The sequence below is a fragment of the Armigeres subalbatus genome, chromosome 1, assembly GCF_024139115.2.
Source record: "Armigeres subalbatus isolate Guangzhou_Male chromosome 1, GZ_Asu_2, whole genome shotgun sequence".
In the NCBI taxonomy this organism is placed as follows: domain Eukaryota; kingdom Metazoa; phylum Arthropoda; class Insecta; order Diptera; family Culicidae; genus Armigeres; species Armigeres subalbatus.
In genome coordinates, this window is record NC_085139.1 from 83,821,902 (window position 1) to 83,838,252 (window position 16,351).

Genomic DNA, 16,351 nt, shown 5'->3' on the forward strand with positions numbered 1-16,351 from the left:
TTTTTAAAATATTTCGTCGGTGATTTTTTGAAAAAAGTAATTTTATTGTTCTCTTCTCTAATATACCATATAAAAAGTGAAGCGATAACTCAGCAATGGATAAATCATGGTAATTAACCCACAAAATTGAAAATATACACATTTGTAACATTTCTTTATAGAAAGCAAATTTTTAAACGTATCAAAAATATTGAAAAATCATTTATTTCTGTATTTTAAGCGTTATATTATATATATAATACGCCAATTTTTCTTGAGTATTTTTTATATTTTTGAGGATTTTTCGGCTATGCAGTCTGGTTTATTAGAACAAATTTTTAAATTTTGTCCAACGTTTCAACATCGGGTTCGATGTCTTCTTCAGGGAAACTATTGTATTTAAGTGTGCTTAGTTTGATTAGCTACATAGAATTTACAATATTACTTACAAATTTTGATTGCTCTTTGTTAAGTGTGATGGGTGTTCTGTAACGGCCAATCTGATTTTTGGTCGGTATGCATCCTATGAAATACAGTATAAAATATTTAGATTTGAATTTTTGTAGCTAATCTTATGTGGTCTAATTGTGGTTTGATGATTATCACAATAGTTTTGTCATGTATAAAAAACATTACCGTCAACTGGGGGGAAGATGATCATTTTTAAGACAAAACATGCAATAACAATGTGTGTTTACATTTTGAATCCAAACAAATATTTTCAAAACATGTACTGCTATACGTTGCAATAATCAAAAACTTTAGTTTTCTGAAATGCATTCGCATTTATTAAAATAAATTAAATTATCACACATTTTTTGAGTAATCTGGTTTGGGGTGAAGTTGATCAAGACAGCTCTACTAAAATCATGATGACCTAGTAGTCAAAATACACTAGGTTATCTGTATGAATGTTGAATTTACTAAAGAAGTCTACGAAGTCAATATTTGAAACGAAAATAGCGTCATTTATGACTATCTCTCTCTTTCTTCTACAAAACACATTTTCATGATTATAATCGAAAAACTCGGACACAGAGAAACAGACGTCTCACTTAGAACAAAAAACAATCCAAATCACCGTCACTGAAACATTATCGCCCAATGCTAATAACACTGTGATTGGACAATCGGCAACCAGATGGCGGTAGTGAGCAAACGTCAAACACAAGCAAAATCGATGGAAGCGCCATCGGTGGCCGATCGACCACCTACAAAAAATTAAATCTACCGTTGAAAAAGGTGAACGATGGAACATGTGCTAAGTGAGACGTCTGTTTCTCTGTGACTCGGATTTCTACCTAGCGGTAACATTACTTGAACGGAGAATATTGTTGACTACCGTTTCATAATAAAATTTGGCACTTTTGACTGAAACATCAAATTCACCTCACCTCAATGATCATCTTCCCCCCAGTTGACGGTAATTATAATTATTACGGTTATGGGCACTGTAGTTCTTATGAAAGCTTTAATAAACTAAGAAAAGCAGCTTTGAAAAGTTTCAGTTTGGAAAAGGCCTGTTAGATTCAGGTTCGCTTGATTTTGTTTCTGATGGTGTGTAAGATGGATGCATATGTAGAGTGTAAACCTTCTACATCTGTGCGTTTGTTGACAGTATGTGAATTGTTTACAATATGACACATTTCTATAAAATTGTGATTGGTATTTGATCTGCATTGCTCTAATATGTTTGTGTTGGGGAAGTCGAACTTATGATTATATTATATACAATGGTCTAGTAGTGCTGTTTTGTCCTTAAGTGTATCTATTCTATGGGATGTATTGGTGGCATTAATCTGATTTATTTCGTCTAGTTTATTTACGTCTGATCGATGTCCTGAGAGTCTGGTTTTTAATTTGTTTTGAGTCATGCCTACATAAAAATATTCGCATTCTGAGCATGGAATTTTATAAACTAAATTGGCTTTGTCTTTATTATCTACAGGGTCTTTCATGTTGGTATGGAATTTAGAGATAGTGTTGTGCTGTTTGCTCGTGATACAGATGTTTGGAAATTCTGGTGTGAGAGATTTTATGATGCTATCAGTCAGTTTTGGAACGTACGGAATGGACATATACAGTGGGTCCAAAAAGTATTCGTCTAGCTGCATATTTTTTAGTAAAGTATAAAACTAAGGCGTAATAGAAGTGAAATCAAAATACTTTATTCTAAATTTGGTAGAAAACTTATCAGTACATGATTATTATTCAAAAACATATAGAAATTTCAATTACTTTCGTTGGCATGTAGAAAATATCTAAATTTCGCTAATTTCGCTCGCTCAAAAAGTATTCGTCTATTCAAAAAATAATCGAGTGAAACACGAATATAACAGTTTTATTACAATGTAGTTACATTGGCACACTCTAGTGGTGTCCAGCAACATTTTTGTCAATACTCAATGACAGATCAAATAATGTTTTTGTTTTGTTTGAACACCATGAGTGGGAAAGGTAAAAAGATAAGTCACAATGAAAGAAAAACTTATCCTATGCCTACATAATTAGGGCAAGTTGACTTACGAGTTTGCAAGAATTATGGGTAGACCAAGGGTAGCAAGAATTCAACCATTCAATCGGTGATTGATTGCATTAGCGCCCCAAAAACCTATCAAAACAAATAACGGGGTGGTCGTCCGTGATGGTAAACTGATAATGATGAGCGGGTTTTTGTGTACAAATTCAAAAATAACCTTAAAACGGTTGCCACCCAAATAGGCAAGTGAGTTGGAGAGAAGAAGTGCTAAGATATTAACCAATACGAACAGAAATACCTGTGAAAAGTATGGGTATAATAGACGAGTATCACGGAAGAAATTTCAAGTGAGCCATAAAATTATCAAAAACGGCTCGATTTCACCAAAAACTATCGCTGGAAGAAGGATGATTTTCGGAATCAAGTCATGTTATCTGACGAAATCATGTACAGCATATTTGGATCAAATGGCCGATGTATGGTATGGAAGAAAAGGAATATTAAGATACAGCCGCATAACCTCTTTTCAGCAGTAAAGCATGGCGGGGGCTCCGTCATGATCTCTGAGGTGCATGAGCGCAACCGGTGTGGGAAAATTTCACATTAATGAAGGAATTATGTATCACAAAATGTTCTTCCGCATTTTGAAAGAAAATTTGAACGCCAGTGCTGAGAAATTAGGCTTACAGGGAACATACATCTTTCGGCATGGTAATTACCCCAAGCACACAGCCCGAAATACTAAGCTGTAGCTACTCTCTAATACCCCAATCAACTCAAAACGCCTCCTCAGAGCCCATATATGAATCCAATTTAACACCATTGGAAAGTGCTGGACGACAAAATTGGTAAAAGTCAGATTTCCAACAACAACGAATTGAAATTAGTGTTGAAAGAACAATGGGAGAAAATTCCGTCCCCGTCACGGCTAATTTGGTCAGTTCCATGCCACAAGAACTACAAGCAGTCATAGATACACAGGGGAATCCAACGAAATATTGAATTCCATTCTACAACTCCGGTTTTCGTTTCAAAAGTGCGCCAAACCTGAATAGACGAATACTTTTTGAGCCCATATTTAATGAATTGCTATGTTTTGTTACCTTTGTTTTTGTTATTGTTTTGTTTTTTTGTTTGATTTTTATCAATAAAGATGAATTGATTAATTTGCTACACGATGTAACCGATAGTTTTATTTTTTTGAGCTTACCTACTTGATTCTATGTTTGACATTTTCTCGAAAACACACAGCTAGACGAATACTTTTTAGACTCACTGTATGTTTTGGTTATTTCTACACAGTTGCTGGATACTGGTTGAGTTGCATCTGGATTGATGAGTCCTGGAGTTTGGCTGTTGGTGCTTGTTGAGGATGGATTTGTGTTAAGAGAATGATTTTAATAGGGTTTCCACATAAGCCATGTTAAGTTTGTTATATCTAAAATATAGAAACTCAGCTTCATCGCTGCATTTGTTTTTAATAGTATTTGCTATAACGTGGAATGCTAAGTTTTTTTTTTAAATATGTAATACCAAAGGAAAATTTGTTTCAATTCGTGGAAACCCCCTTAATTCTCTTAACTTTAACCAACTCTAATGATTTTTCACATTTTCCGTCTCTTCTACAAAGTTGTCAAACTAGCAAAATTGTATGTTTTGCTGAACATTGTAACTTTCTATCTCTTATAAAACAAAAGTTATTCAAATATTATGATTTTTCATAGGTTTACAACTTTTTAACACAGCATTCGAGAAGACTCTTGTCGACAAAAGTTTTCAATGTCAGTAGAAAAATTAAATAAGCGATTCTCAGCATATCGTGAAGAAATTTGCGACTTTTTGCAATTAAGGGAGTAATCACAACTTGAAATACCTCTAAAAATATGTATAATTTAAAGATAACTTTTGTTGTATGTGAGATGGAATGTTACAACGTTCAGCAAAAACATATAATTTTGCATGTTTAACAACTTTGTAGAAGAGACGGAAAATGGAACAAATCATTGGAAAGAGTTAGAATGAAAAATAAGATTTTTATGGGGTTTTTACATAAAACGTCTTAAGTTTGTTATATCGTTGAATGTGGTTCCCGGGCTTATTGTTCTAATTAAAGAAGATAACCTTTCCCCGCAGTTATGGAAATTGGGTACGATTTTGAAGGTGTATCCTGGCAATGATTCAGTTATAAGGGTGGTAGACGTAAAAACATCTACCGGGGTAAACCGTCGCTCAGTCTCAAGACTAGCACCTCTCCCAATTGAAGAAAACAATCAAGCTCTCGCACCTGCAGATCCACATATCAGCCCGGGGGGAGAATGTTCGGTTCCGAACGTGTAATTTTTGTTTATACTTTTGTGTGTTATCTCTATATATGAAATTTGCGATAATTGATTCGAACCTACGATTAGTTTAGTCTATAGATGTACATTAAAATAGTACTTTTCCCTTAAATCGTAAACAAAAAATATATTTGAATTCAATCTTGCAATTAACAAAGCAAGCTCTGCCCACCTGGAACAGTTAGGTTTTGTTTTATTGGCGTTGCCATAGTAATGGGTGGAGCTTGGAGATTAGTTCAATGTCCATCTGACACACACACCTTCAAACAATTTAACTAAACCAATAAAGAACCAGGCACTTTCGTGCAGCATTGGAATTTTGTATTTGACTGTCAACGAATAAACATCGAGAGGAAGAGCGAACCCTTAGTTTTATTCTGCTACCAGACCACCATCCAGATCCAGTTTCCACTGCGCCACTTTCCACTAAAACGTCTTAAGTTTGTTATATATAAGAGATGGAAACTCGGGTTGTTCAGCAAAGTTGCTCGTATTAACATTTGCTACAACTTTACGGAAGACACTATGTGTCTATCTCATTCTGGTGGAAAAATAATTTTCTCAACTCACTTTTAGGGGGATTAATCATCAAACTATTTTTATCGAAAGATGCGCTCCTAAATCTCTTGAAACTTCTGTGAATAAACCCTATATCCAAAATCAACACTTTTCGACTTTTTGTATTTCGATCGTGAAAATGACGAAATAAAACGATTTTCACGACGTCCGTCCAGTTATTTGGTTTCGCCGACGACATTGATATTATGGCATGTAACTTTGAGAGGATGAAGGAATGACCTACATCAGACTGAAAAGCGAAGCTAAACGGATTGGAGTAGTCATCAACACGTCGAAGACGAAGTACATGATAGGACGAGGCTCAAGACAGGACAACGTAAGCCACCCAACACGAGCTAGTATTGGTGGTGACGAGATCGAGATGGTTGAAGAATTAGTGTATGTTGGACCCTTCTATCATGAAGTTATTTTGAGTTTGTTCGACACTGATCTTCAGATTCTTTGTATCGAATCACAGGAAACACGACGGAGAATTTCTTTTCTGAAGAACACGTTCGAATCATATAGATTTAAGCTAATATTTTTATTGTGGCACTTATTCAACTCTTAACGAGGAAAGCAACAGTTCTTTCGAGTAACGTAATCCAGCAACCGACTTTGACGAGATTTATTTACCAACTAAACTTGAGAGCTACAATAGCAATTAATTTCTCGCTACCTTCACATGTCCTCAACTGTATATCCATTCTCCGTGAGATCAAGAGAGATTTCGATAAGAGTAAATTCTCTGCTACATGGGGAGAAATAGAGTGAAGTGTATCAAGTACCTACTTCTACTTGTAGTCCTAACAGTGTACTTGGGCTCACTGGTGTGGGAGAAATTCGGAGACGCATCATGGCAGGAAATCGTACGTACTTTGGTCTCCGCAAAATGCTCCGATCGAATAGAGTTCGCCGCCGTGCCAAACTGACTATCTACAAAACGCTTATTAGACCGCTGGTTCACTACGGACACGAGACCTGGTCGATGCTCGTGGAGGACCAATGCGCACTGGGAGTTTTCGAAAGGACAGTGCTGCGTACCATCTATGGTGGGATGCAGATGGCGGACGGTACGTAGACGATGCGAATGAACCACAAGTTGCATCAGCTGTTGGGAGAACCATCCATCGTTCACACCGAGAAAATCGGAAGACTGCGGTGGGCCGGGCTCGTAGCCAGAATGTCGGACAATAATCCAGTGAAAATGGTTCTCAACAATGATCCAACGGGAACAAGAAGGACCCTCCGCCGACTTCGTGGTTTGCGACGTGCAGCCATGGACTTAGCTTTTATGTGCAGCACAGGCCACGCCGGCCTTAGTCTGGTAATAAATGAACCGGTGCCAGCGAAAGTGGTACATGTTACAGTGAGTAAATTTAACAGGAGACGCATTTTTCCAAAAACATCAAAAATAAAATTCGAATTAGCTATTTTCTGCAGCACTGTACCAACGTGTTATGACCGGTGTGCCGAAAGGTAGTAATGAGAAATATGCGAAGTTTTTGACAAATTTCAAGTTTGTTTGAACAAAATGCACATGTACCACTTTTAATGGGAACAAAACGCAACAGAAACCGAAAATCGTTGCCAGTAAAAGTGGTACATGTTCATTTATAAAATTATTTTAAATGGCAGTAAACCATTTTGAAATTTAAAATAGAGTTAAAATCTGTCGCGGGAGCATCTTTGTTGTTGAATTTTCTTTTCAATAAGCTGATTTTAGTGGGTAGAACTGTACTGTAACTGTTTCCTGTCAACGAAATTGGCATTGTGATATATACCAGAAATTAAAAAGTGCATATCTCCATAGTTGTCAAAAATTACTTTTTCATCGTTGCCTTACCAGATCTTTGCTAATAGAAGCCGTTGGTGTAGAAAACACAAAATCGATAAAAATGGTTTATGTGCCACTTTCGCTGGCACCGGTTCAAATAAATAAATAAATCAATCAAATAGTTCGAATATTCCGCCATTCCGACACATGAAGAATAGCGAAAACAATATTCAACAGAGACCCGGTTAAAGACCGGTGACTTCGTAGAGGATGCACGCGGTGGGATCGAGCCTTGGTGGGACCCTGCATGCAGCTCTACAATATTTACGTCGAGCATCAGTGTAACGACGCCGTAGGCAACCCGGTACCCATTTAGGTACAATAGTTTTTAAATTTTCAAACAATTTTATTTTGGCTTTCTCATATACATTGCTTAAGCCAAAGCCGCCAGATTCTCAAATAAGAACTAGTGGTTAGCTCGTCGCACAATAATGTTGCTAAATTGGTTCAGGTGATTGTACGACAAATCCCCGAATGCTTTTTGAATGCAGCACAAAGCGATGCTGGTGAGCAAAGGCGTATGATTGCCGATCCAGAGGTTGTGGGAGTCATTTTCGGCTCCTTGTGCACAGTGTATCCATTGCAAAAACACTCGTCTATCCGGTACAAGACGTCTCGAGAGAAAAAAAACTTCTGTCCGCAATAAGTCAAGAAGTGGAGATAATTCGTCCACTAAAGGAGCGTGGTATAATGATTTAGGGTCATTTGGCCGAATTCCGTTTGGCCGAATGCCCTTTGGCCGAAAGGGCCATTTGGCCGAACGCCATTTGGTAGAATGCCGTTTGGCCGAATAGTTTAAAAACCTTTCCTTATTAAGTGTGTGAAGTGAGTACTGAGAAGCAAGAAGTGAGAAGTGGTAAGTGAAATAGCGAGTAGCAAGGGAAGCGGGAGAAGAATCAAGGAAGAAGAAGGGAAAAGGAAAAGAAGAAGGAAGAAGGAAAAGAGAAGAAGGATGAAGGAAGAAGGAAAAAGAAAAAAAGAAAAAAGTAGGAATAAAGAAGAAGGAATGAGGAAGAAAGAAGAAGGAATAAGGAAGAAGGAAGAAAGAAAGAAGAAGGAATAAGGAAGAAGAAGGAAAGAAGAAGAAAGAAGCAAGAAGGAAGAAGAAGGAAGAAAGAAAGAAAAAGTAAGAAGAAGAAAGAAAGAAGGAAGAAGGTAGAAGGAAAGAAGGAAGAAGAAAGAAAGTAGAGAGGATGAAGAAAGAAAGAATAAGGAAGAACGTAGAAGAAAAAACGATGAACAAAAAGGAAGAAGGAAGAAAGAAGGGAGAAGATAGAAGGAAAGAAGGAAGCAAGAAGAAAGAAAGAAAAAGGAAGAAGGAAAAAATAAGAAGGGGGAGAGAAGAAGGAAGAAAGAAGGAAGATGGAAGAAAGAAGTAACAATGAAGAAGAAAACAGGAAGAAGGAAGAAAGAAAGAAAAAGGAAGAAGGAAGAAGAAAGAAAAAAGAAGGAAGAAGGAAGAAATAAGAAGGAAGAAGGAAGAAGCAGGAAGGAAGAAGAAAGAAGGAAGAAGGAAGAAGGAAAAAGGAAAAAGGTAGAAGAAGGAAGGAAGAAGGAAGAAGGAAGAAGGAAGAAGGAAGTAGGAAGAAGGAAGAAGGAAGAAGAAAGAAGAAAGAATGAAGAATGAAGAATGAATAATGAAGCATGAAGAAAGAAGATGGAAGCAGAAAGAAGGAAGAAGGAAGAAAAAAGAAAGAAGAAAGAAGAAGGAAGAAAGAAGCAAGAAGGAAGAAGGAAGAAAAAAGAAGGAAGAAGCAAGAAATAAAGAAAGAAGAAAGAAGGAAGAAGGTAGAAGGAAAGGTAGAAGGAAGGTAGAAGGAAAATGGGAAGAAGGCTGAAAGAAGGAAGAAGGAAGGAAGAAAGAAAGAAGAAATAAGGAATAAAGAAGAAAGAAGAAAGGAAGAAAAAAGCATGAAGCAAGAAAAAAAAGGAAGAAGAAGGAAGAACGAAGAAAAAAGAAGGAAGAAAGAAAAAATAAGTAAGAAGAAGAAAGAACGAAGAAAGAAGGTAGAAAGAAAAAAGGAAGAAAGAAAACGAGGAACGAAGAAGGAAGAAAGAAGAGAGAGGGAGGAAAGAAGGAAGAAGGTAGAAGGAAAGAAGGAAGAAGAAAGAAGGAAGGAAGAAGAAGAAAGGAAGAAGAAGGAAGAAGGAGAAAAGAAGAAGGAAGAAGAAAAAAAAGAAAGAACGAAAGAAGAAGGAATAAGAAAGAAGAAATAAGGAAGAAGGAAGAAAAAGCAGGAAGAAGAAAGAAGAAAGAAGCAGGAAGGAAGGAGGAAGAAGCACAGAGAACAGACATGGAGGCTCGAACAAAATTTCTTGCAAAACATGTGTAAACAAACACACCGAACCTCAACGCCATCGACATTGCAACTCACAATCTCATTTTGACAACACGATGGCGCTGGTATACTCTTGCGTGCATAACGACACTAGCGCACAGTGGCATTTTTTTATGACGCTAGCGCTGATTATGCACGGGATAACGGCGACATTCCAAAGTTATTCAAAATTAACAGTAAAAAGTTATCACAACATGGCGAGTGCAGCTTCAACGTCTGTTCTCTGTGGAAGAAGGAAGAAGGTTGATGGTAGAAGAAAGAAGGAAGAAGGGAGGAGAAATAAGGGCGTAGGAAGAAAGACGAAAAAAGAAGAAAGAAGGAAGAAGGACGAAAGAAGAAGTTCTCTGTTCTCAGTTCACATTTCTCTTTTCACTTTGCACTTCTTACTTCCTACTTCTCAGTTTTCACTATTCACTACTCCCCAAGCAGCACAGTTTGTTTCACTACTGAACATTTCACTGTGTTGCAACTATTCGGAAAGAAACAATCTTTGCGTATGTGCCATCAAATATAACTCTCTTGCAATCTAAAAAGCGCAAGAGGTGGAGCCTACGGAAACATCCTTCGATTGCAGTAAATTTGCAATAATGTTGCAAAATACTACAGCGGAAAAAAATAAAACAAAAATATAAAACTGGATTCGATTTATGGATCTAATGATTGATAGTCCTTCACTCTACCACAGCACCATTCAACACTTCGAAGAGACTGCATGTTGACTTGCAATAAAAACCATCCGATTATGAAGTTTTGTACTCGAGTTTCCTGTTACTTGACTGTTTCTTGTTACACCATCACAGGAAAAAATGTGAGTTGTCAAAACGTTGAACGATGCTAAATTAAACATGAAGACACATTCAACTTGTCTGCAACTTAATTTAAACAAACAATTAAATTTTGAAAGACGTATTGAAGTTACATGGCAAAAAATATGCAACTTAATGATTTTGATTCGTGTTTGCAACATGCAGTGCAGTATTCTTTGTTTGTTTGTTTCCAAATGTCAAACACGTACTTCATTGCAATTTTAATGAAAATTCGAACGTTTTTGACATCTAGATGCAACTTTTTCGTGCTTTGATGTTTTTCCAATGCCTTCAATGAAACTGAATGGAAACAAGGTGCTTTTAGGAAGATGTTGCGTGTGCTACTTGCATCTGAAGTCAATTTTTTCAAACTTTTCGGCCAAACGGCATTCGGCCAAATGACCCGTTCGACCAAACGGCATTCGGTCAAATGGCGTTCGGCCAAACGGCATTCGGTCAAACGACATTCGGCTAAATGGCCTGACACCGGTATAATAAAGGATTGATGTGGAGCAATTATATGTTTCAAAACTGCTGCTATACTTAAACCATGCTTATCTAAGAGAATGTCAATTTGTTCAATTGAAATTTCTAAAAAACGGTATTTTGCCAAAGGTCATTCCGAAAAAGATTATTATTATTATTTATTCAGACTAAGGCCGAAGTGGCCTGTGCGGTATATAAGAGTCTTCTCCATTCGGCTCGGTCCATGGCTACACGTCGCCAACCACGCAGTCTACGGAGGGTCCGCAAGTCATCCTCCACCTGATCGATCCACCTTGCCCGCTGCGCACCTCGCCTTCTTGTGCCCGTCGAATCGTTGTCGAGAACCATTTTCACCGGGTTATTGTCCGACATTCTGGCTACGTGCCCGGCCCACCGCAGTCGTCCGATTTTCGCGGTGTGAACGATGGATGGTTCTCCCAACAGCTGATGCAACTCGTGGTTCATTCGCCTCCTCCACGTACCGTCCGCCATCTGCACCCCACCATAGATGGTACGCAGCACTTTCCTTTCGAAAACTCCGAGTGCGCGTTGGTCCTCCACGAGCATCGTCCAGGTCTGGTGTCCGTAGAGGACTACCGGTCTAATGAGCGTTTTGTAGATTGTCAGTTTGGTACGGCGGCGAACTCTATTCGATCGGAGCGTTTTGCGGAGTCCAAAGTATGTACGATTTCCAGCCACTATGCGTCTCCGAATTTCTCTGCTGGTATCATTTTCGGCAGTCACCAGTGAGCCCAAGTACACAAATTCTTCTACCACCTCGATTTCGTCACCACCGATGTCAACTCGCGGTGGGTGGCTCACATTGTCTTCTCTTGAACCTCTTCCTATCATGTACTTCGTCTTCGACGTGTTGATGATTAGTCCGATCCGCTTGGCTTCCCTCTTCAGCCTGATGTAGGCTTCCTCCAGCTTCTCAAAGTTACGTGCCATAATATCTATGTCGTCGGCGGAGCCAAATAGCTGGACGGACTTATTGAAAATTGTACCACTCGTGTTAATCCCTGCTCTTCGTATTACCCCTTCCAAAGCGATGTTGAATAGCAGACACGAAAGACCATCACCTTGCCCTAACCCTCTGCGGGCTTCGAAGGGACTCGAGAATGCCCCTGAGACTCGAACTACGCACATCACCCGATCCATCGTCGTTTTGATCAACCGTGTCAGTTTATCCGTGAAAAAGATATAATCCATTAAATGTCATTCCGCGAAAGTTACATATCCCCTAATGCTGTTCTGAGGAAATGGATTCGACATTTTTTTTCCGGGGAAATATTATACATTCAATGCATATTGCTTAAGAAAGAATCTTATATATTTTCTCCTTATTCTGGCGAAATTCACCTACATCAATCAAAGAGATCACATCATATAATCCTTATTCTCATTCTCCTCAATCCATTCATTTTTACATTATTATGAGCTAACGCCTATTTCTGAAGAAATTTTCTTACTTCGTGAATATGCCTTATTTTAAAGAATGGATAACATCCACATTATCTAAGGAAACACATACTAAAGGACACATTTACGATTGCATCATTCTGAGCAGATGCATTTTTTGGAAGAAGGAATCACATTCATTATTGCCTCATTCCGGTCAAACGCATTATTTTTGTTTACAAGGATTCACATCAACCGTTACCTTGCATTTCTCAAGAAGGTATATACAGAACAGGAGTTTTATTTCGAAAATGGAAGAAATATTAACCAAAAAACTTTCAATCAAAATTGCAGTTTGATATTTTCCTTTTCTTTTCTAATACAGCATTTTTTCGACTATTTTAGTAAAAACTATCTTGGAGAAGACTGTACTTTGATATCTTATTAATTTAACACACACACATCTTGGAGGATCAAGCACATCTAATACTAGCAAAGGATATTGAGCTGATAATTTCCAATAAGGCACTCTTGAATATATCTCGTCGATTGCGGAGATGTTTTTGCAAGAAGTACTTTATTTTCGGGGAATTGTTCCATCCGGGGAAATAACATTCCAGGAAATTGCATTCGGGGAATTTTCGTACAATCGGTTTAGGTGCCTGTCGGGAACTGGACCTTTGGCGAGAATATCAGTCGTTATTGTATGTTACGGTTGATAAAACGATAACTTTCCAGCTTTTTATATGACTTATGGTTCAAGGTTCAAAGCCACCAGACTACTGATCAAATGTGTCCACGTCAAATATTTGCCAATAAGTCTGACATCTTAGACGATTTTTACAGAAATACTATTGGGACGAATTAGGGACAAAAGATCGAAAGACAAAAGGTTGAAAGGACAAAAGGTCAGAAGACAAAAAGTTAAAAGACAAAAAATCGAAAAACAATAGGTCGAAAGGACAAAACCGTCAAACGGGTCAAAAGGTCGAAAAAACAAAACATCGAACGCGACAGAAGGTCGAAAACAACAAAATGTGGAAAGGGTTACAAAGACAAAAGGTCGAAATAGACACGAAACTGAAACGGAAAGAATCAATCTCGCAGAACTATCCTATACGTTGAAGTCATTATACGTTGCGCTGGTCCGTCCAATCCTGGGAACAGTTTCGTTCGTATGGGATCCATGTCAAGCAACAATGATCGAAAGATTTGAATCGGTGCAACGAAAATTCATGAGATTCGCCCTACGTTTTCTGCCCTGGAATGACCCATCGTATGCAGCCAGATGTCAACTGATTGGGATCGAAACTCTGCAACAGCGTAGGAAAAACGCAAAAGCGACTATTTTTGCCAAAGTTCTGGTTGGAGAAGCGGATGCCCCCAATATTTTGGCGCTAATGGACATCAATGTGCCTGCGTATACGTTCCGTTTGCCTCGACGACACCATGACTACGACCTGAATGAACCAATTCGATCAATGATGATCGTATTTAATGAGACGAATTTTGACTTCGACTGACAAAGTGATCTTCTTAGAATTTAGATTTTTGGAGTTAAGATTGATTAAGACCTATATACACTGTCGGATGATTATTATAACATTAATAAACAACAGTAAACAATATATTCACAATATTGTTTCATAGTAATTACTTCTTCTTCAAAAATAGCCATCAACTTTGATTTTGTTTATGTTTTAGGAAAAGTCTTTTGGTACCAACAGAATACATTTCACTCCAAATTTGATGTGATAAGTGTATTACGTCTTTTTGAACTTGTCATAAGACGAATTTATACAATTCCACTTTTTTATTGTACCTTTGACAGATACGTATTTCGACAGCAGGGTCGTCTGCAGTGTTTCGTACTTGACTCGACTTTTTATCATAGATTCCTTCAGCACAGACTTGGTCGAAACATGTGACGCTTACTTGTGCTAATTGAAATTATAATATAAGCTTCTATTGGCTGTTAGTTGTTCTATCCCTGAACTAGGAACTATTTGTTGAGATTATTTGAATCATTAAAAACTGTGTGGTAGTTATTAAATAGTAAAATGCACCAAATGTTGTTAAAGTTTACTCGTCTGAATACTTCTCCGTTTCCCACTTTTATAAGCATGAACCAAGTGATCTGATTTTCTGAAACAATATGAAAATAGAGATTATTCGTAAAACCTATAATGAAGATATTTAAGCACTTTAAGAAGTTAGTATGATGTTTGCATAATCTAAGTTATCCATAAAATATTAGTATTTTTTTCAGATTTCTAGGCGAAGTTAGACGTTATTGAAATATTTGAGAACTGAAAGCTTTCGGATTATTTCTTTATTCTAATTAAAAGCATTATATGTACAAAACACATAAAAATTACCTGTATAAAACGTAATGTTGAACAATGAAAACTATGTCAAAAAGAATTGAAAACACTCCCAAACCGAATTTGACTGGATCACCCCAAATCGATTGCCAATCATCTGGAACAAAAAATTAGTCACAATGAATTATTCAAGTATAAAAACCGCTAAATCCTACCGAAATTCCACGCATTTATTACCATCTGCAGGATACTAAGCAGCCCTCCAGCGATATCAAGCAGCCGGTTCCATATCGAAAACCCTTCGGTGCTTTTCCGCTTGAAGTTCATATAAGCCTGCGGGAAGTACTTCACCAACGTCGTCGATAGCTTAATGTAGCTCAATATGTACAAAAAGTCCAACCAGTGAAATGCGCCGAAAACAGCCTGGCTGGCCGCTATCGCTATAATAACGAAGTATGTTCCAACGATTACTTTGGCTGCTGGGGAGACTGTATTTCCATGCTTGGGGTAGAAGTAGCACTGCAGAATGGTGTACCCGGTGGCAAGCGAAGCATGTACGGCGAATCCTACATCGTTTCCAATCACGGGGTTCAACCCTTGCGGATGACGATCGAAGTATTCTTGCTGGAAAGTAGAAGGGACACATTTTATATTCTATTATATGTGCTGATACATTCGTTACCTCAATGTAATTGTTCCAGTACATGAAAGAGTTGAATACGGCATAGCAAATGTGTCCAACGATGTTGATGTGTAGGAAATCAAAGCTCAAGCCCACTACACTTTTACGTTGATGATTAAGGAAAATCTGTGGGTAGTAACCGATCGACCAGCATGCAGTGTAGGCCCATCCGATCACCAACGAAATGTAGATCAATGGCTGGTTTAGGGCCACCTTCAACCGGGCAAACAGCCTGCGATGGTCAACGATTCCTTCAGGTTCGACGTCAGCCTTGATTATGAATCTCCCCTGATGGCTGCCAGTTACCGAAACGTACGTCCGCTTTTCGGTGTAGCTCGCACCCTCATAGAAGTGCGACTGCTCTGCAGTTATGTTCACATGACTCGCCCCGTCCACGGCGTTGAACTTCACCGTTACATTCCTGTCCACAACCCCGCTATAACGAAATACGCTCAGTTTGGTAACGATCGAGAATCACATTTACAACACAACAAACTCAATCCACAGAAACAAATACGCCGGCTCGCCAAAGGTGCTGGTGTAGTCCTGAGGATCAAACCAGACCCGAAGCTGATCGACTGATCTCGCAGCACAAGCACTGCAGATCAACGCAGTTAGTAGTGCGATACTGGGTAGAGCCATTTCTGCACTGGCTTCGTAGAATGTGCTTCACTGCTGGAGTGATGAAAACTGAAAACAGAGTATAGAGCTAATTTTCGGACGTTTGGGACGTATTCTGCTGTAGGAAAAATGACTAATGGTTTTGGTTCATTTGACTCGCGTTTAAATAAATTTTTTGAACAAAGGTATTAATCGGGAGACTATGAATTTGATTCAAGGTGGAAATAATGCAATTAGTTTCATGCGAGAGCTACAAAATTGAGGCAGTGAAGATCCAGACGAAGAATTATAGTACTTGAAAGATAAACTAGTCAATCGACAAAGTGTGTCATTATCCCCTCTATTGTTTTATAGAACGATTCAAAATTAGTATTAGTGAATAAGAAACGCGATATAACTTGCAGAAGTAGTTCAACGTTCTATGAATGAAATCCATCGCATTTTTATATCATAAAACTGAGTGTACGAAATTTAGGATTAGCGGTGTACCAAATATAGCG

General features: G+C 38.2%; 1 protein-coding gene across 1 annotated transcript; it reads right to left on the minus strand.

Moving 5' to 3' along the window:
* Positions 1-13,575: 13,575 nt before the first annotated feature.
* Positions 13,576-15,920, minus strand: LOC134216838 (cystinosin homolog). Its single transcript, XM_062695656.1, has 5 exons — positions 15,727-15,920; positions 15,231-15,666; positions 14,764-15,172; positions 14,603-14,705; positions 13,576-14,369 (listed from the first exon to the last, which is right to left on the minus strand). Exons 1-5 carry the CDS (start codon positions 15,870-15,872, stop codon positions 14,300-14,302), a joined length of 1,164 nt encoding a protein of 387 aa, XP_062551640.1. The 5' UTR covers positions 15,873-15,920; the 3' UTR covers positions 13,576-14,299.
* Between the last annotated feature and the right edge of the window lie 431 nt (positions 15,921-16,351).